Source organism: Schistocerca piceifrons, chromosome 5 (assembly GCF_021461385.2).
Source record: "Schistocerca piceifrons isolate TAMUIC-IGC-003096 chromosome 5, iqSchPice1.1, whole genome shotgun sequence".
Lineage (NCBI taxonomy): Eukaryota > Metazoa > Arthropoda > Insecta > Orthoptera > Acrididae > Schistocerca > Schistocerca piceifrons.
In genome coordinates this window covers 56,973,818-57,000,009 of record NC_060142.1, presented here as the reverse complement: position 1 = coordinate 57,000,009, position 26,192 = coordinate 56,973,818, and the positions used below count along the sequence as shown (strand labels likewise).

The 26,192-nt window shown below is 38.8% G+C and overlaps 1 protein-coding gene across 2 annotated transcripts; it reads left to right on the top strand.

The window, feature by feature from the left end:
- The first annotated feature begins 8 nt into the window (after positions 1-8).
- On the top strand, positions 9-20,632 carry LOC124798072 (general transcription factor IIF subunit 1). 2 transcript variants are annotated; one of them, XM_047261311.1, is made up of 3 exons: positions 9-297; positions 13,669-13,773; positions 18,811-20,632. In XM_047261311.1, exon 3 carries the CDS (start codon positions 18,853-18,855, stop codon positions 20,404-20,406), a length of 1,554 nt encoding a protein of 517 aa, XP_047117267.1. In that variant the 5' UTR covers positions 9-297; positions 13,669-13,773; positions 18,811-18,852; the 3' UTR covers positions 20,407-20,632. The 2 variants fall into 2 exon arrangements, with proteins under 2 accessions (XP_047117267.1, XP_047117266.1); XM_047261310.1 differs by lacking the exon at positions 13,669-13,773.
- Positions 20,633-26,192: the final 5,560 nt, after the last annotated feature.

The following is a 26,192-nucleotide window of genomic DNA, read 5'->3' as shown; positions in this document are numbered from 1 at the left end:
TCAAATCGTGTGAACCTTCCTGTATCGACTACATGTCTAAGACATAGGCGATAGCGATGTGCGGATGTGTTAAACTGTTAAAGTCTGTGACGAAAATATGTAAAGTCAACCAAATCAGATGTTTACGAGTGTCGTGAAACATCAACTATCAAATACTAGTGCACTTTAAGTGTTGTCTGTCAAGGAGAGGACATGAGTGTTTAGAGTTATTACTTTGTGTTGTGGTCCAACTGTATTTGGATGCATGTGTAGTGTGAAATATTACACAACTTGCTCTTACTAAATAGGAATCGTGAGGTAAGAAACAGAAAAGAATACAGGAATACAGCTAAGAATGTTACAATGTGTGCAAATCTCGAGATAGTGGTATGTACGGGGAACAGTAGAACGCCAGATATGTCATCGTGATTTATACTTACTTCTTTTGTATAGTTTAGCTTTTGTAATTCTTGGTGCAGCTTAGATTGTGTATCATTAATCATGGTATGTTTATGAATCCTTCCCCCTGTTTGGCATATATAGTCAATCTGGTGTAAATTGCGGGTCAGTTTGTCATGCTCGAGTGGTTTGGCCTCTTCATGAGCCAACATATTTTCCATTTTCTCTACCCCCGAAGGAGCAGGAAACTCATCTTCATCACTGATTGAATTAATACAGTGGTTTAGTCAGCAACAACTAAATTAAGCCTGCGCATTTGACATTTTGAATGCTGCTAAAAGCTTCTGCACCCTTAGTTGTACTACCAATAGCCTATAGCTGTTGTTGATGTGCCATTACTAGCTTAATAAGCAGGGATGGCTAGCGGACAAATGTAAGGATGTAGAGGCTCATCTCACTAGGGGTAAGAGCTACTGCCTACAGGAAAATTAGAGAGATCTTTGGAGAAAAGAGAACCACTTGCATGAATATCAAGAGCTCAGATGGAAACCCAGTTCTAAGCAAAGAAGGGAAAGCAGAAAGGGGGAAGGACGATGTTCTTAAGGACAATATTATAGAAATAGAAGAGAATGTAGATGAAGATGAAATGGGAGATGATATTCTGCGTGAAGAGTTTGAAAGAGCACTGAAAGACCTAAGTCGAAACAAGGCCCCTGGAGTAGACAACAGTCCATTAGAACTACTGACAGCCTTGGGAGAGCCAGTCCTGACAAACTCAACCATCTGGTGAGCAAGATGTATGAGACTGGCAAAATACCCTCAGACTTCAAGAAGAATATAATAATTCCAATCCCCAAGAAAGCAGGTGTTGACAGATGTGAAAATTACTGAACTATCAGTTTAATAAGCCACTGCTGCAAAATACTAACACGAATTCTTTACATACTAATGGAAAAACTGCTAGTAGCCGTCCTCGGGGAAGATCAGTTTGGATTCCGTAGAAATGTTGGAACACGTGAGGCAATACTGACCCTACAACTTATCTTAGAAAATAGATGAAGGAAAGGCAAATGTATGTTTCTAGCATTTGCAGAAAGCTTTTGACAATGTTGACTGGAATACTCTCTTTCAAATTCTGAAGGTGGCAGGGGTAAAATACAGGGAGCGAAGGGGTATTTACAATTTGTACAGAAACCAGATGGCAGTTATGAGAATCGAGGGACATGAAAGGGAAGCAGTGGTTGGAAAGGGAGTGAGACGGGGTTGTAGCCTCTCCCTGATGTTATTCAACAAAGCAGTAAAGGTAACAAAAAAAAAAAAAAAAAAAATTTGGAGTAGAAATTAAAATCCATGGAGAAGAAATAAAAACTTTGAGGTTCGCAGATGACATTGTAATTCTGTCAGAGACAGCAAAGGACCTGGAAGAGCAGCTGAATGGAATGGACAAGGTCTTGAAAGGAAGATATAAGATGAATATCAACAAAAGCAAAACGAGAATAATGGAATGTAGTCGAATGAAATCGGGCGATGCTGAGGGAATTAGATTAGGAAATGAGACACTTAAAGTAGTAATGGAGTTTTGCTATTTCGGGAGCAAAATAGCTAATGATCGTTCAAGTAGAGAGGATATAAAATGTAGACTGGCAATGGCAAGCAAAGCGTTTCTGAAGAAGAAAAATTTGTTGAGTCGAGTATAGATTTAAGTGTCAGTAAGTCATTTCTGAAAGTATTTGTATGGAGTGTGGCCATGTATGGAAGTGAAACACGGATGACAAATAGTTTGGACAAGAAGAGAATAGAAGCTTTTGAAATGTGGTGCTACAGAAGAATGCTGAACATTATATGGGTAGATCACATAACTAATGAGGAGGTATTGAATAGAATTGGAGAGAAGAGAAATTTGTGGCACAACTTGACAAGAAGAAGGGATTGGTTGGTAGGGCATATTCTGAGGCATCAAGCGATCACCAATTTAGTATTGGAGGGCAGCATGGAGGGTAAAAATTGCAGAGGGAGACCAAGAGATGAATACACTAAGAGTTCTTTTCTTGAAAATGTAGCTAATGAGGTATTATTTTAATTTTCTTTAGAGTTCGTTTGGAATCCACATTTCTTGCTTAGGGGAAGACAGGATAGTAGACAGGAGCTTGTGGAATATCTTACTACAAGAGTATGTAACACCATCCTAAACACTTGAAAAGTAGGCAAAGTCGACATGACAATTATTGCTGTGTCCTATATTGTGAGATGTCACAGTTCAGTTGAAACTGATTTTCGTAATCAACAATGTTCAAATATTTAAATATGTCTGCTTGTGTCTGTATATGTGTGGATGGATATGTGTGTGTGCGAGTGTATACCCGTCCTTTCCCCCCCCCCCCCCCCCCCCCCCCACCGCAAGGTAAGTCTTTCCGCTCCGGGGATTGGAATGACTCCTTACCCTCTCCCTTAAAACCCACATCCTTTCGTCTTTCCCTCTCCTTCCCTCTTTCCTGATGAGGCAACAGTTTGTTGCGAAAGCTTGAATTTTGTGTGTATGTTTGTGTTTGTTTTGTGTCTATCGACGTGCCAGCGCTTTCGTTTGGTAAGTCACATCATCTTTGTTTTTAGATATATTTTTCCCACGTGGAATGTTTCCCTCTATTAATATAACCTACTCCTGCGTTACCCCAATTTGATTTTGTATTTATAACCCGGTATTCACCTTTCCAAACGTCTTGTTCCTCCTTCCACTGAACTTCACTAATTCCCACTATATCTAACTTTAACCTATCCTTTTCCCTTTTTAAATTTTCTAACCTGCCTGCCCGATTAAGGGATCTGACATTCCACGCTCTGATCCGTAGAACGCCAGTTTTCTTTCTCCTGATAACGACATCCTCTTGAGTAGTCCCCGCCCGGAGATCCGAATGGGGGACTATTTTACCCAAGAGGATGCCATCATCATTTAACCATACAGTAAAGCTGCATGCCCTCAGGAAAAATTATGGCTGTAGTTTCCCCTTGCTTTCAGCCATTTGCAGTACCAACACAGCAAGGCCGTTTTGATTAGTGTTACAAGGCCAGATCAGTCAATCATCCAGACTGTTGCCCCTGCAACTACTGAAAAGGCTGCTGCCCCTCTTCAGGAGCAACATGTTTGTCTGGCCTCTCAACAGATACCTCTCCGATGTGGTTTGCACCTATGGTACCTCCATCTGTATCGCTGAGGCATGCAAGCCTCCCCACCAACGGCTAGGTCCATGGTTCATTGGGGGGAGGATGTAAATACTTTTGGATTAGAGGAGACCACCCAGTGAAAAGCAGAAGTGTTCTGAGTCATTGATATGTACACAAAAAGAAAGAAATTGTGCAAGCTTTCGGAGTAAACCTTTTTTCAAGCTAGAGTTAACTACCACTGAAAACATACACACACACAAGCATGCATGCATACATACATACATCTGTGCCCCTACATGATGCCAATTGGATGTACACTACCAGTACTGCAGTTTGGCAGGTGGACTAGGTTTTGATGGAGATTGTGTCAGGTAGTGTGGGTATAGGAAGAGAGATGTGGAAGGCCTGGAAGGGACAGTGGTAACCATAATGTTGAGAACCCTGCACACCCAAAATCAAAATCATCTTCATCAGTGTATAGATTGAATAACATTGGGTAGAGGCTATGACCTTGTCTCACTCCATCCTAATCTACTGCTTCCCTTTCAAATCCTTCAAGTCATAATTGCAGTGTGGTTTCTGTACAAGTTGTAGATAACTTTTCGCTCCCTATATTTTATCCCTGCCACCTTCAGAATTTCAAATAATATATTTGAGTCGACACTGTCAAAAGCCTACTCGAAATCTACAAATGCTATAAATATAGCTTTGCCTTTCTCCAGTCTATGTTCAAAGATAAATTAAAGGATCAGTATGGCCTTGTGTGTTCTCCAGAATCGAACATATCTTCCTTGAGGTTTACTTCTACAAATCTTTCCATTCTGTTGTAAATAATTCATGTCCGTATCCTGCAACTGTGACAGATTCAACTGATGGTTTGTTAATATTCGCACCTATCATCTCTTTGGAATAAGAATTATGTTGTTCTTTTTGAAGTCTGAGGGTACTTCAGGCTGACTCTCCCAGTGATCTCAGTAATTCTGGCAGAATGTCATTTACTCCAGGAGACTTGTTTTGTCTTAGGTCTTTTAGAGCTCTGCCAAATTCTCTATTCATGTTGTCCGTGTTTTAATATTTCAGTTTTCCCTCTGCTCTTATATTTCACCACCCCTGGCTGCTTGACAAATACACAATTGAATTTTATTTTCTTGCCACAGTCTTTTTTGTGTTAGGTCACTGCAGATTTGTTGTGCTGCCCAAGTGAAATGTTGCACTTGTGCTCTTGTATGCATATGACTACTGGCCTGATGGTTTCACCAATGTAGAATTGTTCACACTCATGGCCCCCCACCTACACATCTGCAGTGTGGAGTCCAGCACAATCTGGATCGTTCAGGTGCTATAGAAGACAGGTCAGACACCAACTTGGCAAAGGTGTTCATCGTTTCGGTCACAAGGACACTGTAACTTTAGCCCAAACATTGGTTTCATCAGTGATAGTTATTTACAATACAAAGTATGTAAATAAAGTAATGAGGCTGATTTTTTTTTTTCACCTCTTTTGTTCCAATAACATCACAAGAGGACATTGTCCCCATCAAAGTACTTGCATTAGAAAGCCACACAGCACCGTAGATCATTCTCCGACTCCTCAAACCAGTGCTGGAACTCTGATAACGGAATAACCTTCAGTTGGTTGGTTACAGACATTTGAATGTTGTCCAGGGCCCCAAAACCATGTCCCTTGATATGCATTTTCAGTCTTGGAAAGAGGAAAATATTAAGGACTCAAGTCGCGTGAATAGGGAGGATGAAAGGCCACAGGAATGTTCTTACAGTCCAAATAATGGTTTACTGAAACTGCTGAGTTAGAAGGCACTGTGTTGTGATACAAAACCCAATTGTTTTTTATGTTTATTCTCACACACATGACTCTTTTGTTTAGTCCTTCAAGAACCTCTCTATAAGTGCTGATGAACCTCTTGGTCTTGATGCACAAACTCTTTAAAACAATTAAAAAAGCCTATCAGCATGCAGTTGATCTTTAACTTGCTGAGTGTTGCTTTTTTTGTCTTGGGTGGCTTGGAGTGTGCCATTCCATTCTGTGGTGCTTGGTACTAGGTCACACTCAAACATTCTAGTCATGTCACCTGTAATGGCATGTTTCAGAAAATGGGGATCATTTTCAGTTGATTTCAAAAAGTTAATGCATCTGTCCCCCCCCCTCCCCCCCCCCCCCCCCCCTCATGTTCTGTTGACTGTGCATGAGGTTTCTGAGAACCAATTTTGAGCAGATTTTTCTTATCCCATACCAGTATTCATTGGTCAGCATCCGATGAATGGTGGTGTGACTCAAACTCAACTTTGCCCCAATCGTTCCATTGTCAGTTAATGATCTGCATGCACAAGGTCATGGTCAACATTTGCACCAGTTCTTGAAACCAAAGGCCTTCCACTGTTAGGTTCATCTCAAATTGACTGTCTGCCTTCTGCAAATGTCTTACACTGGTGAAACACCTGGGAGCTTGACAAAACACACTATCTATAGACCAGCCAAAGCTTTGCAGACATTTCTGTTGCACTGAATTGGAATCCGAAGAAAATCTTATCGCAGACTGTTGCTCAGAATTAGTCACTTATTGTCAGAATGCACAAGCAAACCCTTCTTCATTAAAATGTCCAACAGTAGCATGGTCCAACACATACTGACGGTGCATCACAAGTTCACCTGCCTCCCTTCCAAGTGTGGCATCATCAGCATAGCTGGATCAAACACAGTGCTATCAGTTTCATTAGCTTACACCTGGTATGAGACAGTACCATACCCAGCAAACTTTCATGTAAATCTGTACATCATATTAGTAAACCTGCCAGTGTTTCACAATTACTAAATATGTCTATCCATCTCCTAATCTCTACTCTCTTTGTCCCTCTTCTCAACCCCCCCCCCCCCCAATCTCGCTCCCCCCCCCCCCCCCCCCCCCCCAGTGTATGTGTGTGTAGGTGCGCGCAGGCGCATCACCTCGATTCCACCTCTCTCTGTCCATCTCCTCTTCCCCCCTTTTCCATCTTCTGCTCCCCATTTCTGTCCATCCCTTCCTCTGCATCTCTGTCCATATCCTCCACCTCCTCCCCTCTCTCTGACCTTGAGCCGTGTTGCTTGTTATTGTGAATGAAACTTTGATTGAGAATTGAAGTTGCTTAACATGAATGGGTAATTGGTTGGGATCATTTGTGTACAGTGTCTGAGAGAGATTTCTCCAGATGTTGGATCTATGAGGATAGCATTTCTCAGTTTTAATCTGCGAATGGGTAGAATCACAAAATTTTGGACAATTCAGATTCTGTAGTTGTATTCTGATCATAATCCCCTGCTATCATTGTTAAAATTGACTACAAGAAAGAAAATGAAACAGCATAGTACAACATTTTCTTTCTGGCAATTGGGTTTAAAAGAAAACCTGTACATTTTCTTTGAAAAATATGGCCTATATTTGTCAACGAGGGGCGTTTGAAAAGTCGGTGCAAAGCCCTAGAGATGGCACCATCGGCGCGTATCGAGGTCATGTATAGTTAGTAACAACTTTGGAAAGAACACACACCAAGCTTCAGCCATATTGGTCTGCTTCTTTGTGTTTGGCATTCTTGTGAATCAAGGAAGTCGAGTGATTGTCAAAAAATGAACGAAAAAGAATTTTGTGTGGTGATTAAACATTACTTTATGAAAGGAAAAACGCCTCAGGAGACTAAAGAGAAGCTTGCTAAACATTACGGTGACTCTGCACCTTTGATTAGAACAGTTTATAAGTGGTTTCAAAATTTTTGGAGTGGCCATATGGGCACCAGTGATGCTGAATGTTCTGGTGATGGATGACAGAAAAGTTAAGGTGCATGAGATTGCTAGTGCGGTGTGAATCTCAAATGAACAGGTACATAATATTTTGCATAAACATTTGGACATGAGAAAGCTATCTGCAAGGTGGGTTCCGCGATTGCTCACACTTGACCAAAAACGGAATCGTGTGAAGTGTTGCAAGGATGATCTGCAGCGGTTCAGGAAGAATCCGCAGGACTTTAAGCGTTGTTTTGTCACTGTGGATGAAACATGGATACAACAATCCAAACAATAGGTTACCAAAGGAGAATCTGTACCAAAAAAGGCGAAGACCATTCCTTCGGCCGGAAAGGTTATGGCGACTGTCTTTTGGGATTCGCAAGGGATAATTCTCATTGACTATCTGGAAAAGGGTAAAACTATTACAGGTGCATATTATTCATCTTTATTGGACCGTTTGAAAACCGAGCTGCAAGAAAAACGCCCACAATTGGACCACAAAAAAGTCCTTTCCCATCACGACAATGCACCTGTACACACCTCAGCAGTTGTGGTTGCAAAATTATTGGAAATAGAATTCCAACTCGTTTCACATCCCCCCTATTCTCCAGACTTGGCTCCCTTGGACTACTATTTGTTCCCCAATTTGAAGAAATGACTGGCGGGACAAAGATTTTATTCAAACGAGGAGGTGATTGCAGCAACTAATAACTATTTTGCAGACTTGGACAATTCCTATTATTCGGAAGGGATCAACAGATTAGAACAGCGTTGGATGAAGTGTATAAGTCTAAAAGGAGACTATGTCGAAAAAGAAAAAAGGTTTATCCCAAACACATAAGTAGTTTTTCTTTTTGCATGGACTTTTCAAACACACATCGAAAAAGTTAGTTAGTCAAGAACCTATCAACATTTTTGGTAACAACATCAAATGATGACTTGTCTTTATATAGTAGCAGGGATTAACAGTGAAATATCACTATAATGTTTAGTGCTATCTCTGCTTGTGTCATCTAAATTTAGTAGAGCAAATTAGTAATAAAGTTACTATTTTCAAAAAAACTGCTGTCTCTTCAATTTTACTAGACAGGTGCTGTTTAACTGATATTAGTAGCTTAGTATTTACTTGATTACAGTGGTATTTTTCAAAGGAAGAGTGTATGTCACAGTTCAGTTGAAATAGATCTTTATTATCAGCAACAAAAGTCATTAAGGGGTAAATTTGTTGGGGAGTGAATGTAACAATTCAAAGATCCTTAAAAAGGGTTCTGAAAGATGTATGCTTATAAACTTTAAATAATATTCTTATTGCTTACTTCTGCTGAATAAACACTTTATTTATTTTAAGAGCATTACCCAGAAGATAACTCCATAATCCGATAAGGGTGAAAATATGCAAAGAAAATGAACACTCTTGTCTTAAGATGACAACAAGAGATGCTTCTATGGGCATAACTTGCTTAACTGAGGTTCTTGATTAGGTATTATTATTATTATTATTATAATTATTATTTTCATCGTCATGATGCCAGAAAGAGACAGATTTACATAATTAATGAACATTACAGTGTATAAAATTTGACCAAAGCTTGGCTACTTCTAGCGCATTCTTCCACAGCTGCAAATGAAGTAGTTGGACACAGACAACACTGAAACAGATACGATTAACTGTGTGATTTTCTCCACAGCTGCACTAGACACTGTCGTCTTTGTCGTAGTCCTATCTTGCCATATTAACCTTGGGTCTACTCGCTTCAGATCTCAATCTGTTCAAGGACTTCGGTGTATGTTATCCCTTGTAATAACTAGAGGTTGGAATTTCATATACTCCTTTCTATTGAAGGAGAATGGGGTCCATTTCTTTCCACATTTGTAACCTGGTTAATTCATCGGTGGTTGTGAATATGTGTGATGTTCTGAGAAGCTCCTCCTGGATTTCAGTCTGAGCACATACCTTTCATGTCCAATTAATGGATAAGTTATATCCTGCTCTATTTTCTGTCATACCTTGTTTGAAATTATTTCTCTTTGAACATAAGCTGGAGCTTGCCAAGTGTTAGTCATGTGGTGTAGATTTTAAACAGACTTTTATAAGTCTGCCTTTGCCATTGAGGGGTACATCCACATGTTTGATGTGACCTGAGTTGTACTAAACAAAAGAAGTGTATTCGGCAGCAGAATAAATAATGTCAGTGCAAAAGTACAAATTGTTTTGGGTTGACTACCCCACTGTGAACCATCCAGTTATCTAAGGCAATTATTTCTGGTGGAAATTGTCAACTTGGTGTTCGTTAAATGATTCTTGAATGTGAGAGATCTGTCGAGTGTAATTTCTAGGTGTATTGGAATATCACATTGTTCCAGTTCAACCTCCTTTTTAACTTGTTATCCAACTAGAGCTGAATCAATTTTGCTCACTATGTTTCATTCATTGTATGACCATTTATGTCTACTCTCTGCTAAAATTAAAGGTTATTCCTGTGTTGTGGAACCACATTTAGGGCTGTTCAACTGTCATTTGATCTGTCTCTGCTAGGGTTGGATTTGGACACTTGCTTGTGTCATCAGCAAGTGTTATAGTTTTTGATCTGCCCTTTAAAGATATTGGAAGATTGTCTCTGTAGGTTAAAAGCAAGACTGGGCCCATACCAATCCTCATGGCACTCCACATGGATGCTCCCCCTTTCTGATGCTATTTTAATACCTGAGCTAGTCATGAAATTTATTCCAGAAATTCAGTGTAACTGTAAAGGTACTGATGTATTACACAAAGTGGCACGTGAAAATTTGTGCCAGACTGGGATTCAAACACGGATTTTGTGCTTATCACGAGCAGTCACCTTAGCTCTTAGGCTGATCGGGCGCACTCCCTTGACTGACCCAAACTCCTGTATGTGACACACACACATCTATTTCTTCTCATAGATTATTAATTCATTTACTTGCACTCATACACCTCGTGGTTCCCATGCAGGGTTTAGAATCAAGACAATGAGAAGCAATGTCTACTGTTGTAGTCATTTTTGTCACAGTCCCATTTTCACCCTATTTATATTTACATTGGACGACGAAATGTAAATAAGATTTGTAAATAATAGATTTCAGCTATCAGTTGTCCGTTTTAAATTTCATTGGCAGATCTAGATTTCAGCTAGAAACTAGCCATTCTCAATGCACTATTATTTTTGATCAATGCATGTAATGCCTGTTGGTCGGGTTTCATCCACAGTGGATGAAGCCCGACCAACAGGCATGCATTGATCAAAAATGATAGTGCGTTGAGAATGGCTAGTTTCTAGCTGAAATCTAGATCTGCCAATGAAATTTAAAACGGACGACTGATGGCTGAAATCTATTATTTACAAGTCAATATAACAGTCGCTGAGTGCAACAGCCTTCTGAATGGAAGATAACCTGATAAACAAGACTTAGTCTGTTAATGAGTCCCTCTGCTTTCTGTTATGGAAGTAAGGTTCTGTTGCTACAAGAGGGATTCCATTAATGCTATAACACTTTAATTTGGTAAGTACAATCCTGTGATCCACACAATCAAAGGCTTTGCAAGGTTAAAGAACAGACCAGCAGGGTTATATTTTATATTTATCTGTGATGGCTCTTCTTTTGTGAGTTCTTCTATTGATTTTGGTGTGGAAAATTTTATATTGAAATTAGAGGTGGTTAACAAGTTCCGCTCATTTAAATGAGTCTGTATTCTATTAGAGGCCACTTTGTCAAACACTTTTGGAGTGACTGGAAGAAATGACAAAGGCATATAATTAGAGGCGGCTTGTCTGCCTCCAAATTTGTAGATAGCTGTTGCTACAGCATATTTGAAAGAGTCAGGAAATGCCTCCAGAGTCATTGATTGATTATAATGTAAGATTTTAATATTTTGGTAGAAACACTATCATAGCAAGCAGAATTATTACTTTTTAGTGACGTGGTTGAATTGTATAATCTCCTTAGGTGTTGTACTTGAAACTAATGTCTGTTGGTGATGCATGCAGCATCTGCATGAGTAAATGTAACACTCCTGTGTTTGATTGTTTATCAATGGGTATAGTGTTCGCAGTTGCTGTGAGTAAGTGATCATTGAATTTGGTGGCCATTGACTTGAAAGTATCGCCATTTATGCTGGATTTATTTTCCGGAGAACTCAGTTTCATGTGAATGACTGGTTTTGTTTCTTTCTTGTTTAATAGTTTTCCAAATAGTATTTACCTTAGAGAGACTGGTCTTCATGGCAGACATCTTACAATGTATATTGTGGTTAAGGCAAGGCAGATGCAGGCATTTTTATTGTGGAGTCACCAGCAGTGAGGTTTAACCATGAATGATTTTTCTCATTGTGGTTTACAGAACACTTTGTATCAAACATGTGTCTCGTGGGGAAATGGTATTCAGTATAATAACATAGGTATAGTGGAAAGAAACTAGTTTAGTGGGAATGGGGCTGTGATGTATGAAGGCATATTATGAAGCTTCACATCTTAGTAGTTGGGGGAGTAATGTTAATGCCCAGAGATACTTCAACTACAGTGGTCTGTTCTCTTGTGCAGTTGATGCAGACTCCCTATTCATTAAACCTAACTGGTGGCTGAATTTCTCACAGGTGAATATGTCAATATCCGAGATATCCAGATCTGAATCTCAGAGATCATGTGTGAAAATCAATGGAGAGATGTGCTGGAGGCCACCAAGGAGTCTTTCAGACTGCTGCATTGCTCTTCTTCAGGGACGGAATTAACTGAAAATAGACCTCCCACACAATAGAGAGCATGTTGTGTTGCTGTCAAGTATTCTGAGCTTTTCTAATTATATTCCTTGACCAGTGTTGTGTTCCCGATGTACTATTGTATTGTTATGGACTTTGGCTTATGCGGCCTGACTGCAGTTTAGCTTCAGTGCTTGGAGATGACAGTGGAAATGTGTGTGTTGAGTTGTGCGTGCATGAATATGTACATGTTTTTCATAATGTGAAGGACTTTGTCTGATGGCATAGACTACTTTTAAATGTTTTTTAAACATGCAACATGCCTGCCAGCCACACAGTGCCTCATCTGTATGGTGAGCACAATATGCAGGGTGTCCAGCAAAGGAGTTCAAGATTTCAAAATTAAATATCTTGTTAACTAAAATCAGTAGATGAGGGTGATGCAGTTATGTTTATTGTGAAAGCTCCAAGAATTTTATATAGAAGTTTTTAAATAGTTTAAGAAGCTGCTAACAGTTGGCACTGTAATCACAATGCATAGTATCTGTAAAAATGTGATGCAGCTCAGAGCAATCACTTCCACTGTTGAAACTTGAAAGGAATTTAGCATACTGAAGGAAGAAGTTGAAATCACTTATTCCATTGAACAACGTGTTTTTTTCTGAAATATTGGAATACCACAGGTTAGAACACAGTCCTACAGCAACAAAGCACAGTTTTCAGACACGATTTAATGTTCCAAAAGGTCCAGATGTGAAAACCCTTTGGAAGCTACTTGCCAAATTCTGACTGACAGACAGCGTGGCTGATGATCTAGCAGGGTGTATCAGCCCCGAGTAGATTGTAGTTACTCCTGAAAATGTTGCCACTGTTTCTGGAATTTGCTACATTACCTTTATGAAGAATATCTATTCATAATTTTGCTATATCCACTGACAAATTATAGTGCTATTTGTTATTGCATTAATTTTGAATCTTACTCATTTTTGTAGGACTGGTGGTCACTTATAGTCTCATTTTTATTGGGCAGTGTGGCATGATGGTGTGTTGACATTCCACCTTGTGTGAACACACCACCCATTTGCCATTTCATGAGTTGACATTCTGTTGATGTCCTGCATGAATCGGCATTTTAGGAAACCCTCCAGCATGTTTGGTGATAACCAAATAAGACGATTGTTTTCAGATGTTTCCATTGTGGTCTTCTCTTTTCCTGATTACTGAATCTCATAAAATCCAGGAGAAACAATGTCAGCAAGACAATGTAAGTTATCCATAAGGGTGAGCTGCAGGCAGGCTGTAAAGATGCTGCATGTCTTATTGGCAGTACTTTGATATGATATCTGTGCTGTACAGGGCTTGCATACTGTAGAAAATGCAAAGGTAATGCAGAAATCTTGATGGTGTCCGCTTGTGCTCCACATGTTATTCCTCTCAAATAGAACACAACATTATTCTCGACAATCCCCCTTAGCTTGATACTGGGAACTGCTTCTTAGATGAGATGCTTCCAGGAAAGGTTCAAGGTCCCATTGCCTCCCTGTTGCCTCGGACTGAAAGCTCTCTGTGAGTTCTCAGCTGGTATGATTTCAGTTGATTACTCTCACAGTATAGGTGTCAAGAAATTTCCCTCTCCTTTCAGATTACCTTTCTTGGGCTTGGGGTTGCACCAATGTGGAATGTAAGAGAATCCTTATGGGAAAACAAACGACAGATTCTGAACACTGGCACCACCTGCCGACTGGAGGTAACTACCACTAAAATGTTATTGATAATAAACATTTCAGACTAAGATTTTGAATTGTAAGTCATTTCCAGGAGCAGACATGGATTCTGGTCTCAATTTATTGGTTATGAACTGTAGACCAAAACTGAAGAAACTGTAAAAAGGTAGAAAATTAAGATGATGGGACCTGGATATGTTGAAAGAACAAGGGGTTATTGAGAGGTTCAGAGGAAGCATTAGGCAATGGTTGAATAGAACAGGGGTAAGGAACAAAGAAGAAGACAAATGGATAGCTTTGAGAGATCAAATAGTGGAGGCAGCAGAGAATCAAATAGCTAAAAATACAAGGCCTAGTAGAAATCCTGGCCTAAAATACAAGATATTGTATTTAACTGATGAAAGGAGGAAATATAAAAATGCAGCAAATGAAGCAGGTGAAAGCGAATTCATACGTGTAAGAAATGAGACTGATGACAAGTGTACAATGGCTAACCAGGAATGGCTTTAGGACAAATGTAAAGATTTGCATTAGGGGAAATATAGATACCACCCACAGGAAAATTAAAGAGGACTTTGAAGAAAAGGGAAACAGCTGTACAAATATCAAAAGCTAAGACAGAAAGCCAATCCGAAGCAAAGAAGGGAAAGCGGGAAGATGGAAGGAGTATATAGAGGATCTGTACAAGGGAGATGAACTTGAAGGAAATAGTACAGAAATGTAGAAGGACGTAGATGAAGATGAGATGGGAGATGTGATACTGCGAGAAGAATATGACAGAGTGCTGAAGGACCTAAGTTGAAACAAGGCCCCCAGAGAAATGACATACTGTCAGAACTACTGATAGCCTTGGTACAGGCAACCATGACAAAATTCTTCCATCTGGTGTGCAAGATGTATGAAACAGCCAGAATACCCTCAGACTTCAAGAATAATGTATTAATTCCAATTCCAAAGAAAGCAGATGCTGACAGGTGTGAATATTACCGAAGTATCAGTGTAATAAGTCATGGTTGCAAAATAATAACATGAAAATCTTTACAAGAATGTAAAAACTGGTGATCCTGACAGACTGCATTTATCACTGTGAACATGTACATCTATATGATTACTCTGCAATTTACAATTATGTGCCTGGCAGAGGGTTTATCGAACCACCTTTAAGCTGCTTCTCTACTGTTCCACTCTTGAATGGTGTGTGGGGAAAATGAACACTTAAATCTTTCTGTGTGAGCTCTGATTTCTCATATTTTATTATCATGAACATTTCTTCCGATGTAGGTGGATGCCTACAAAATATTTTCACACTATGTGGAGAAAGTTGGTGAGTGAGTGAAATTTCATGAGAAATGAAAAAAAGCGTCTGTTGTAATGACTGCCACCACAATTTTTGTATCATATCTGTGGCACTCTCTCCCTTATTTCGCGATAATACGTAACACGCTGCTCTTCTTTCAACTTTTCCGATGTCCTCTGTCAATCCTACGTGATGCAGATCCCACACTGCACAGCAATACTCTAGAAAGTTATGTACAAGTGTGGTGTAAGGTAGTCTTTAGTAGACCTGTTAAATTTTCTAAGTGTTCTGCCAATAACACTTTGGTTTGCTTTCCTCACAGCATTATCTATGTGATTGTTCCAGTTTGTTATTCATAATTGTAATCCCTAAGTATTTAGTTGAGTTTACAGGCTTTATCATGTAACTGAAATTTAGTGGATTCTTTTTAGTGCTCATGTTGATGACTTCACACTTTTCATGATTTAGAGTCAATTCCTACTTTTTGCACGATACAGATATCTTGTCTAAATTATTTTGCAATTTATTTTTGTCATCGGATGATTTTACATGACAAGAAGTGACAGCCTATATGCAAACAATCTAATATGGCAGCTCACATTGTCCCCTAAATCATTTATGTTGATCAGGAGCAATGTAGGGCCTGTAAACTTCCTTGGGGAACACCTGATATTACTTCTGTTTTACTCGCTGACTTTCCATCAGTTATTATGAACTGTGACCTTTTTGACAGGAAGTCATGTATCCAGTCACACAACTGAGATGATACTCTATAGCCATGTAATTTAATTAGAAGTCACTTGTGAGGAACATTGTCACAAGTCTTCTGGAAATCCAAAAATATGGAATCTATTTGACATCACGTGTCAATAGCACTCATATGTTAGTTGTGTTTGACAAGAACGATATTGTCTGAATCTGTGCTGACCGTGTGTCAGTAAATTGTTTTCTTCGAAGTACTTCATAATGTTCGAATACAGTATATGTTGCAAAACCCTACTGCATACGAATGTTACTGATATGGGTCTGTAGCTCAGCAGGTCACTCCTATTTCGTTTCTTGGGTATCGATGTGACTTGTAAACTTTCCAGTCTTTGGGTACCGATCTTTCTATGAGTGAGCCATTGTATATGATTGTTAAATATGGAGCGATTGTATCAGCATAGTCTGAAAGGAACCTAACTGGTATACAATCAGGACCAGAAGCCTTGCCTTTCTTAAGTGTTTTAAGCTGTTTCACAACACCGAGAATATCTACGTCCAAGTTACTCATGTTGGCAGTTGTGCGTGATTCACGTTCTGGAATAGCTACATCATCTTCTTTTGTGAAGGAATTTCAGAAAACCAGGTTTTCAGTGACTCTACTTTAGTGGTACAGTCATCGATAACATCACCATCGTTACCGCACAGTGAAGGTATTGATTGTGTTGTGCCACTGGCGCACTTTACATATGACCAGAATCTCTTAAAGTTTTCTGCCTATATTTTGAGACAGAATTTCATTGTGTGAACTATTAAAAGTATTTCACAGTGACGTTCATACTAAATTTTGAGCTTCTGTAAAACTTCGTCAATCCTGGGGATTTTGCATTCTTGTAAATTTGGCATGCTTTTTTGTTGCTTATGCAATAGTGTTCTGATCTGTTTAGTGTACCATGGGTGATCAATACCATGTCTTATTGATGTATGTGGTATATCTCTCTCAGCTGTCATTGATACTATTTCTTTGAATTTAAGCCACATCTGGTCTGCACTTACATAGTCAGATTGTAAGGAGTGGAGACAGTCTCGTAGTAATGTGTCAAGTGAATTCTATCTGCTTATTTATATAGATGTATTTTGTATTTATTTTTGGTGGGTTTACATGTTACTGTGTACAATCTAGCTAAAACCACCTTGTGGTCATTAATCTCTGTATCTGTCATGATGAAGGTGTCCTATATGCAGATAACCAACACAATGCAGCATGGGAAACCTAGTGGTGAGGGGATATCTCTCCCATAATCCCACCTCTCCCCCCTAGGAAAAAATGGTCTCTGTGAACATAATGCACACACTGCACCATCACAGAGACAGATGTATGAATTCAGTGTCAGTTTGAAGAAATGCAGAATGTGTAATGAATATTGACTAGTAGCAAGTGTACCCAGTGACATTTGTTGTGAAATCTTAAAACCATTTCACCATTCAGCCCAAAATTAAAATTTAATGACATAGACAAATCAATTAGACTATGTGAATGCACATCTTTCAGTGTGGATAACACAAATTAAAAACCTATCTCTGCATAATGGATGGTGTTTCATTTGGTCACTTAAATGTTTTGTTAATGCTAAATTCCATGATATTGAAAAAACAAAAACCTGTGGGAATAAATGCATCAGTTCACGTTGTGTAAATGAAGAGAACTCTCACAAAATTTTGATGGATAAATCCTCCCATTTATTTTATGAGCTCAAACTTAATTTTTTATTAGTTTTGTTTAGGTTAACAGTGTCTTTAGAGTCAAATAACTTGAGAATGATAACACACAAGGTGAATTTTGAAGTATGTAACTAAAACTAATACTGGTAAAATATACAGACTCTTATTTATCATTCACACAAAACAAGTGTGTTAAAGTGCTTCAAAAGTACCGGTCCATAAATCTTTGTTATCTAATTCTAGAAATATTAACATTGCAACACTCCCTTTAGAGTGGCTGTTGTAAATATTATCATATCAAAGAAAAATTCAGTCACAAAAACAAATATGAGACAGAATTGCTGCCCAACAGTTACCTGTAGGAGGTGAAATGTATAGTACTTCTGACAGACACATAAAAGTTAAAGGGACACACTACCTGTCGTTTGGAACTAGCTGCTCCCTTGTTGGGGAGGAGAGAGTGATATGTTGGGGAACACTGGAAAGAGTGGGCAGTCACTGAAACCGACATGCATTCAGGGTGAGGGTAGGCAAAGAACATGTCTGAGTGATCTGCTCTTCCTTTTCAACTTTTCCCAACATATCCCTCTCTCCTCACTGAGAAAGTAACCATTAGTTTCGAAAGCTAGGTAGTGTATTCTTTGTATTTATGTGTGTCAGTAGTGCTGCATGTTTAACCTCCTGAAAGTGATACAGCTTTGTACCACTTCTGCACAATAAATAATATTTAAAAAATATTTAAGGTTTTCATTTGATTCACCCTTGAATCATTACTTTATGAATTAATACAAAATTGTTGAGGCTTTTGTGGCCACTTGTTGACAAACTGCCTACTGGCTTTTGTCTCGGGTTCTTCGACGTTCATCTAATGGTTTTTCTGACGTTTCGCCAGCACGAGTGGCTGGCATTGTCAAAGCTTCACCCTCCATTGCCAGTGGTGAACTGGAGCCGAGCTCGCGGCTGCAGACTATATGTACCTTGAACAAGAAAGAGGAAAGCCTTAAGGTAAACGGATCCTGGCTTCCCGTACTGCAGCGAACGACGGTCGCAGGTAGCAAGAGGAGAACCGCACCGGAAATGACTGCGGAGAAGCCCTCGGACGTTGGCGCACCAGGTACATATAGTCTGCGGCCGCGAGCTCGGCTCCAGTTCACCACCGGCAATGGAGGGTGAAGCTTTGATAATGCCAGCCACTCGTGCTGGCAAAACGTCAGGAAAATCATTAGATGAACGTCGGCCAAAGAACCCGAGACAGAAGCCAGTAGGCAGTTTATGAATTAAGTTTTTCTTTTTTGTGAAATGCATGTAGGGACTGAATTTTGTTTACTTTCTGTTTCAGATTGAAAATAGAAGAAGGAACAAGACAGCATAAGTAACAAAGATGTCTTCACCTGGGGCAACCATTCAAGAATATTCCATACGTGTTCCTAAGAATGTTAAAAAGAATTTCAAAGTGATGAGATTTAACTCCTCAGTGAATGTAGATTTCACAAAATGGTCACAGGTCAAAATGGAGAGAGAGAACAACATGAAAGAATATAGAGGGCTAGACGAAGAACAACCAAAATTTGGTGCTGGCAGTGAATTTGGACGAGATGCGAGAGAAGAAGCTCGGCGGAGAAAATATGGAATAAATACTAAGAAATACCGTCCTGAAGATCAGCCGTGGATTCTGAAGATTGGTGGTAAAACTGGCAAAAAGTTTAGAGGGACCCGTGAAGGTGGTGTTGCAGAGAATGCTTCGTATTATGTGTTTACTCATGGTCAGGATGGTGTAATTGAAGCATTCCCAATTCAAGAATGGTATAATTTTCAACCCACACAGCGGTACAAGGCCTTGTCAGCAGAAGAAGCTGAACTAGAATTTAGCAGGCGTAACAAACAAGTGAATTACTTTTCGTTGATGTTAAGAAAGCGTCTGAGAGGAGATGAAGAAGCAGAAACTGAGGAAGGAGAAGAAGCAGGGAAATCAAAATCTAAAACAAAGGGAAAGAAAGGTGAACTTAAAATATCAGAAATGGATGACTGGATAGAGTCTGATGATGAGAAAGGGTCTGAAAGTGGCGAAGAAAAAGAATCAGATGAGGAAGAAAAAGAGAAAAAGAAAAAGAAAGAAGATCCAAAGAAAAAGAAAAAGAAAGATCCTCTAGATGAAGCATTTGAGGAAAGTGATGATGGTGATGAAGAAGGCAGGGAAGTTGATTATATATCAGATTCATCAGACAGTGTTTCTGATCATGAAGCAAAAGCAAGTAAAGAACTGAAAGGTGTGGCTGAAGAAGATGCACTTAGAAAACTCCTTTCATCTGGAGAAGAAGATGAAGATGAAGAAGATAAAGAAAAAGAAGAAGGCAAAGACAGTGAAGGAGAAGATAAACAGAAGGCTGAAGGTGCAGGAGGTACTAAAGAAGACAAGGAAAAGAAAAGTAAAAAGAAGAAACATGAAAAGAAAAAGAAGGATGATGGAATTGTTAATGATTCATCATCTGACATGAGTTCCGATAGTTCTGACTCTGAGACTGACAACAAGAAAAAGCATAGCACTAACAAAACTCAAAAGGAGCCAAGTAGTGCTGCCAGTTCACGGTCCGTAACACCCACTAAAGATACGACAGGACCAGAGAGCAATAAACGGAAGTCAACAATAGCTATTGAGCAAATGATGAATAAGAAGGCTCGGTTGGACAATTTTGCGTCTGCCTCAGTTCCTACATTGTCTTTGGGCAGTAACGATTCTGGTATTACAGAAGATGCAGTAAGGCGATATTTGATGAGGAAACCAATGACGACAACAGAGCTGTTACAGAAATTTAAGTCCAAAAAGACTGGTTTAACATCAGAACAGTTGGTCAATATCATGACACAAATTCTTAAACGTATTAATCCTGTAAAACAAACAATAAAAGGAAAAATGTATCTTTCAATAAAGGCTTAGTGATTAACAGTGGTATTGATGGAAAATAAGGTGAATTGTTCACCATGAAAAGGAATACAGCAGTGCAGAGGAGTATGCATGAAAACATGTAAGGAAGTTGGCAAACTCTAGGAAATAAATAAAAACAGATTTATGAGTGAGAGGTGGTATTTTTTAGAAAATATAACTTCATTGTAAGACAGATATAAGAAACAAGATAAATTAAAAATTATTATTATTTTTTTCAGTTTTGAACTTTGTTCTTATATATGTGTGAGCCCTGTTGCTACTACATGAATGTGAAAATATGCAGTGACAAATTAACAAAAGCATAATCATTATTTTATTTGTACTTGACGTGATGTTTTGGATAAGCTGTTACTTATAGAGAATCACATTCGAGTAGTGTATGGTTCCAGTAAACAGAGAAATGAGAATAGGTCACAGAGTATAATATATTGTTCTCATCCTGTTAGTTTTTAGTGCCGTGTATCATTTTTCAAAAGTCTTGTGTTTACCTTTCCAGTTATTCTAGTGATTTTCTTCTGCATCTTTTGTCTTATTCCTGACACTTTCTTGTTATATGTTTATATCATGTGCAATTGGCTCTACGATTCTTTGTTTATTGAGTTGCAGCATTTTAGATAATACGAGCTGAGTATCAATTTAAAGAAGCAATGGTTTCGATATTGGTGAACATGTTAAACTAAAAACTTCCACTGAGAAATAATCTTTTCATGTCAACTGTTCTATGAAAGAAGTACATCTGATGCAGCTCTCCATGCTACTCTATCCTGTGCAAGCCTCTTCATCTCCAAATAACTACTGCAACCTATATCATTCTGAATCTGCTTAGTGTAATCATCTCTTGATCTCCCTCAACAATTTTTACCCTCCATACTTCCTTCCAATACTAAATTGGTGATTCCTTGATGACTCAGAATGTGTCCCACCAACTGATCCCTTCTTCTAGTCAAGATGTACTATAAATTCCTTTTCTCCCCAATTTTATTCAGTACCCCCTCATTAGTTACATGATCTACCCATCTAATCTTCAGCATTCGTCTGTAGCACCACATTTCGAAAGCTTTTATTCTCTTCTTGTCTACACTGTTTATCGTCCATGTTTCACTTCCATACATGGTTACACACTATACAAACACTTTCAGAAAAGACTTCCTGACACTTAAATCTATACTCGATGATAACAAGTTTCTCTTCTTCAGAAATGCTTTCTTTGCCATAGCCGTATCCTCTCTACTTCGGCCAACATCAGTTATTTTGCTCCCGAAATAGCAAAACTGATTTAGTACTTTAAGTGTCTCATTTCCTAATCTAATTCCCTTGGCATCACCTGATTTAATTTCGACTACCTTCCATTATCCTCATTTTGCTTTTGTTGATTTTCATCTTATGTCATCCTTTCAAGACATGTCCATTCCATTCAACTGCTCTTCCACGTCCTTTGCTGTTTCTGACAGATGTACAGTGTCATTAGCAAACTCGAAGTTTTTGTTTTTTCTCCATGGATTTTATTTCCTACTCCAATTCTTTCTTTTGTTTGTCTTACTGCTTGCTCAATATACAGATTGAATAACACTGGCAATAGGCCACAAACCTGTCTCACTCCCTTCTCAATCACTGCTTCCCTTTCGTGCCCCTCGACTCTTATAACTGCAGTCTGATTTCTGTACAAGTTGTAAATAGCCTTTCACATTCTGTATTTTACACCTGCCACCTTCAGAATTTGAGGGAGAGTATTCCTGTGAACATTGACAAAAGCTTTTCCTAAGTCTACAAATGCTAGAAACATAGGTCTGCCTTTCCTTAACCTATTTTCTAAGCAAAGTCATAGCATCAGTATTGTCTTGCATGTTCCAACATTTCTATGGAATCAAAACTGATCTTCCCCATGGTCAGCTTCTGCCAGTTTTTCCATTCATTTGTAAAGAATTTGTGTTAGTATTTTGCAACCATGACATCTTCAACTGATAGTTCGGTAATCTTCACACATGTCAACAACTGCTTTTTTTGGGATCAGAATTATTATTATTCTTCTTCAAGTCTGAGGGTATTTCGCCTGTCTCATACATCTTGCTCACCAGATGGTAGAGTTTTGCCAGGGCTGGCTCTCCTAAGGCTATCAGTAGCTCTAACAGAATGTTGTCTACCCCGGGGCCTTGTTTCGATTTAAGTTTTTCAGTGCTTTGTCAAATTCTTCTTGCAGTATTATATCTTGCAGTATTATATCTCCCTTCTCATCTTCCTCTACATCCTCTTCCATTTCCATAATATTGTCCTCCAGAACATCGCCCTTCTATATACTCCTTCCACCTTTCTGCTTTCCCTTCTTTGCTTTGGACTGGTTTTCCATCTGAGCTCTTAATATTCATACAAGTGGTTCTGTTTTCTCCAAAGGCTCTGTAATTTTCCTATAGGCAGTATCTATCTTACCCCTAGTGACATATGCTTCTACATCCTTACATTTGTTCTCGAGCCGTCCATGCTTAGCCACTTTGCACTTCCTGTCGATCTTATTTTTGAGACGTTTGTATTTCATTTCGCCTGCTTCATTTACTGCATTTATGTTTTCTTCTTTCGTCAATTACAATCAGTGTCTCTTCTGCTACCCAAGGATTTCTACTATCCCTCATCTTTTTACCTACTTGATCCTCTGCTGCCTTCACTGTTTCATCTCTCAAAGCTACCCATTCTTCTTCTACTGTATTTCTTTCCTCTGTTTTTGGTCAACCGTTCCGTAATGCTGTCTCTGAAGCTCACTACAACCTCCGGTTCTTTCAGTTTATCTATGTCCCATGTCATTAAATTTCCACCTTTTTGCAGTTTCTTCAGTTTTAATCTATAGTTCATAACCAATAGATTGTGGTCAGAGTCCACATGTGCCCCTGGAAATGTCTTACAATTTAAAACCAGGTTCCTAAATCTCTATCTTAGCATTATGTATTCTATATGAAACCTTCCAGTGTTTTCAGGCCTCTTCCATATATATATACAACCTTCTTTCATGATTCTTAAACCAAGTGTTAGCTGTGATTGAATTATGCTCCGTGCGAAATTCTACCATGCAGCTTCCTCTTTCATTCTTTATTCCAAATCCATATACACCTCCTACTTTTCCTTCTCTTTCTTTTCCTACAGTCGAATTTCAGTCCCCCATGACTGTTAAGTTTTCGTCTGCCTTAACTGTCTGAATATATTTTTTTTTTATTTTTTATTTTTTTATTTTTTTTATCGCATTATTCGTTTCTACGATCTCTTCATTGGCAGAGCTAGTTGGCATATAAACTTGTACTACTGTGGTAGGTGTGGGCTTCGTGTCTACAATAATGCGTTCACTATGCTGTTCGTATCTGTGTTCCAATTTTTTATTCATTATTAAACCTACTGCTGCATTACCGTTATTTGATTTTGTATTTACAACCCAGTCTTCGCCTAGCCAGAGGTCTTGTTCCTCCTGCCACTGAACGTTTCAGTTGTCTAACCTACCCACTCAAATAACATATCTGACATTCCACGATCTGTTCTGTAGAATGCCAGTTTTGTTTCTTCTGATAACGACGTCCTCGTGAGTAGTCCCCGCACGGAGATCTGAATGGAGGACTATTTTACCTCCAGAATATTTTACCCAAGACGACGCCATCATCATTGAACCATACAGTAAAGCTGCATGTCCTCGGGAAAAATTATGGCTGCAGTTTCCTCTTGCTCAAGGTCAGGTCAGTCTGTCATCCAGACTGTTGCTCCTGCAACTACTGAAAAGGCTGCTGCCCCTCTTTAGAAACCACACGTTTGTCTGGCCTCTCAACAGATCAACACATACCCCTCCATTGTGGTTGCACCTACTGTACGGCTATCTGCATCGCCATAAAAAGTAGAACATTCAGATCTGAAGAATATGTGTAGGTATATGTTAACAAAAGACAAGCAGATTATAGAAACTTAGCCTGCACAGTAAGTTAACACTACTTTATCACTGACTTGCTTAGTGCTGTTCATGCTGAGGCTAGCTAAATTTAAACAAAATTTTAAAAAGAAAGCTGTTACTTTGAAAAAACTGCTGCTTATTTCCTATTAATAGCTATGGTTAACAATTAAAATTCAAAGAAAATAGTTCCCTATGTATGTAAATGTCTTAGTTGCGTTATCTGTATTACTACTACTCATGCAGATTAACTATGAACACTGCTGATTCTTATACAGCTAACAATATTTGTCAAACCTTGCGTCTAGATATTCAGATAATTTGTGTAAACTGTGGCAAATGAGGAACCTTTTGTAAATGATTTTCTTTTTATTCCAAATTTCTTTCTCTCTGTTAGGTGGCAGGTTGTTGAATACATCAAGTGAGGTGGCACAGTGATAAGACACTGCATTCAGGAAGATGGCTCTTCAGATCTCATCCAGACTGAAGTTTTGCATGGTTTTCTTAATTTGCTTAAGGCTAATACCAAGGCTCTTATTGTGAAAACAGCAAAGTCATTTCCCCTTTGCAATCTGAGCTTGAGCTCTGTCTTCAATGACTTTGTTCATCAATGGGTCTTTAAATTCCAGTCTTCCTTCCTTTTTTCTTGATTACCTTTGCATCAGAATATGCAGTTCTGTGAACACTAGACAAAGAGCCAAGTCCAAGTTAAGTTATTTTTGATTATTGTATTGTGATTGTATAGATCACAATTCAACTGGAATAGTAGTAGGAATTTGCAAATTGAAAGAAGGCATATTATGAGGGTCAGACTTACAGTTCTTAGAAAGTAATTCAAAATTTTCTTTCCCAAAACTCTCTCCTTCAAATTAAAGATAAGGAGCATACTTTCACATCATGTAGTGAATGTTCCCTGGGGAACATAAATCACGTGAAGTCAGATCTCAGTTATAAAATAGGTGTGGAAGTATCTGGATTTTGGATTCCACAATAAGTGCTTATGTTTTTGTTGTGAAGTTAGTGCAACAAGATCCCTTGCGCAGACCTTACTTTGCGTATTTTTTGTGGATTGTTAAAAGAAAGCATAAGAATACAGACTGCAGTATGATAAGTTGTGGCTACTACTTGTTGTAATCAAGTCCCAGTGTTCTATTTTAACTACTTGTAATGAGCACAAAGCTCTCCATTATTTCGTGTACACCCCTTGCTGTCTTTGTTTTTGTTAAATGGGCTTCGATTGGGAAGACTCAGAGGCATGGTTGTTGCGTTTTCAACACATTGATACATTTAGTTACAATGGTTCAGTATTGATTTGACATTCCAACATTAAGCCTATCTAGCATCTATTGACAGGTCACCAAATAGAGGCATCTGCTACTGAATTAGACATTGCGGTGTCCACAGACTGATAATCTTCCTAACATGAAACCTCTACTTTAAGATCCCAGACAAAAGTACTGGATCAAACAAAAGAGTACAATGTTTTTGCTGTCAGCCAATGTGGGCATGCTCCTTAGTACCAAGTGAAATCCCCAAGATAATTATTTCCACACAAATCAATTTCAGCACATGCGAAAGATACCATTCAGTGCCGTGATATGCAGTGACTGAATATCTGCAGAGCATGGCACTGAATGGTATCTTTCGCATGTGCTGGTTTTGATAGTTCCATATTGTTGACACTTGAAACTGTAGATTACATCAACTTCTATCATGTATGCATCTGATAAGTGTGTCATTGAATCAGAATTCAGCGTTTATCAAAACTCTGAATGCTGTTCCTATGTAAGTACTATAATACAGAAAAATAACAAACAGAGGTAAAATTGAGAAACTCATTCCATTAGTTCAGTTTAGAGCCTAA

Excerpts from the sequence above, each read along its gene's own strand:
- LOC124798072 (XM_047261310.1), top strand. The coding sequence starts at position 18,853 with ATGTCTTCACCTGGGGCAACCATTCAAGAATATTCCATACGTGTTCCT.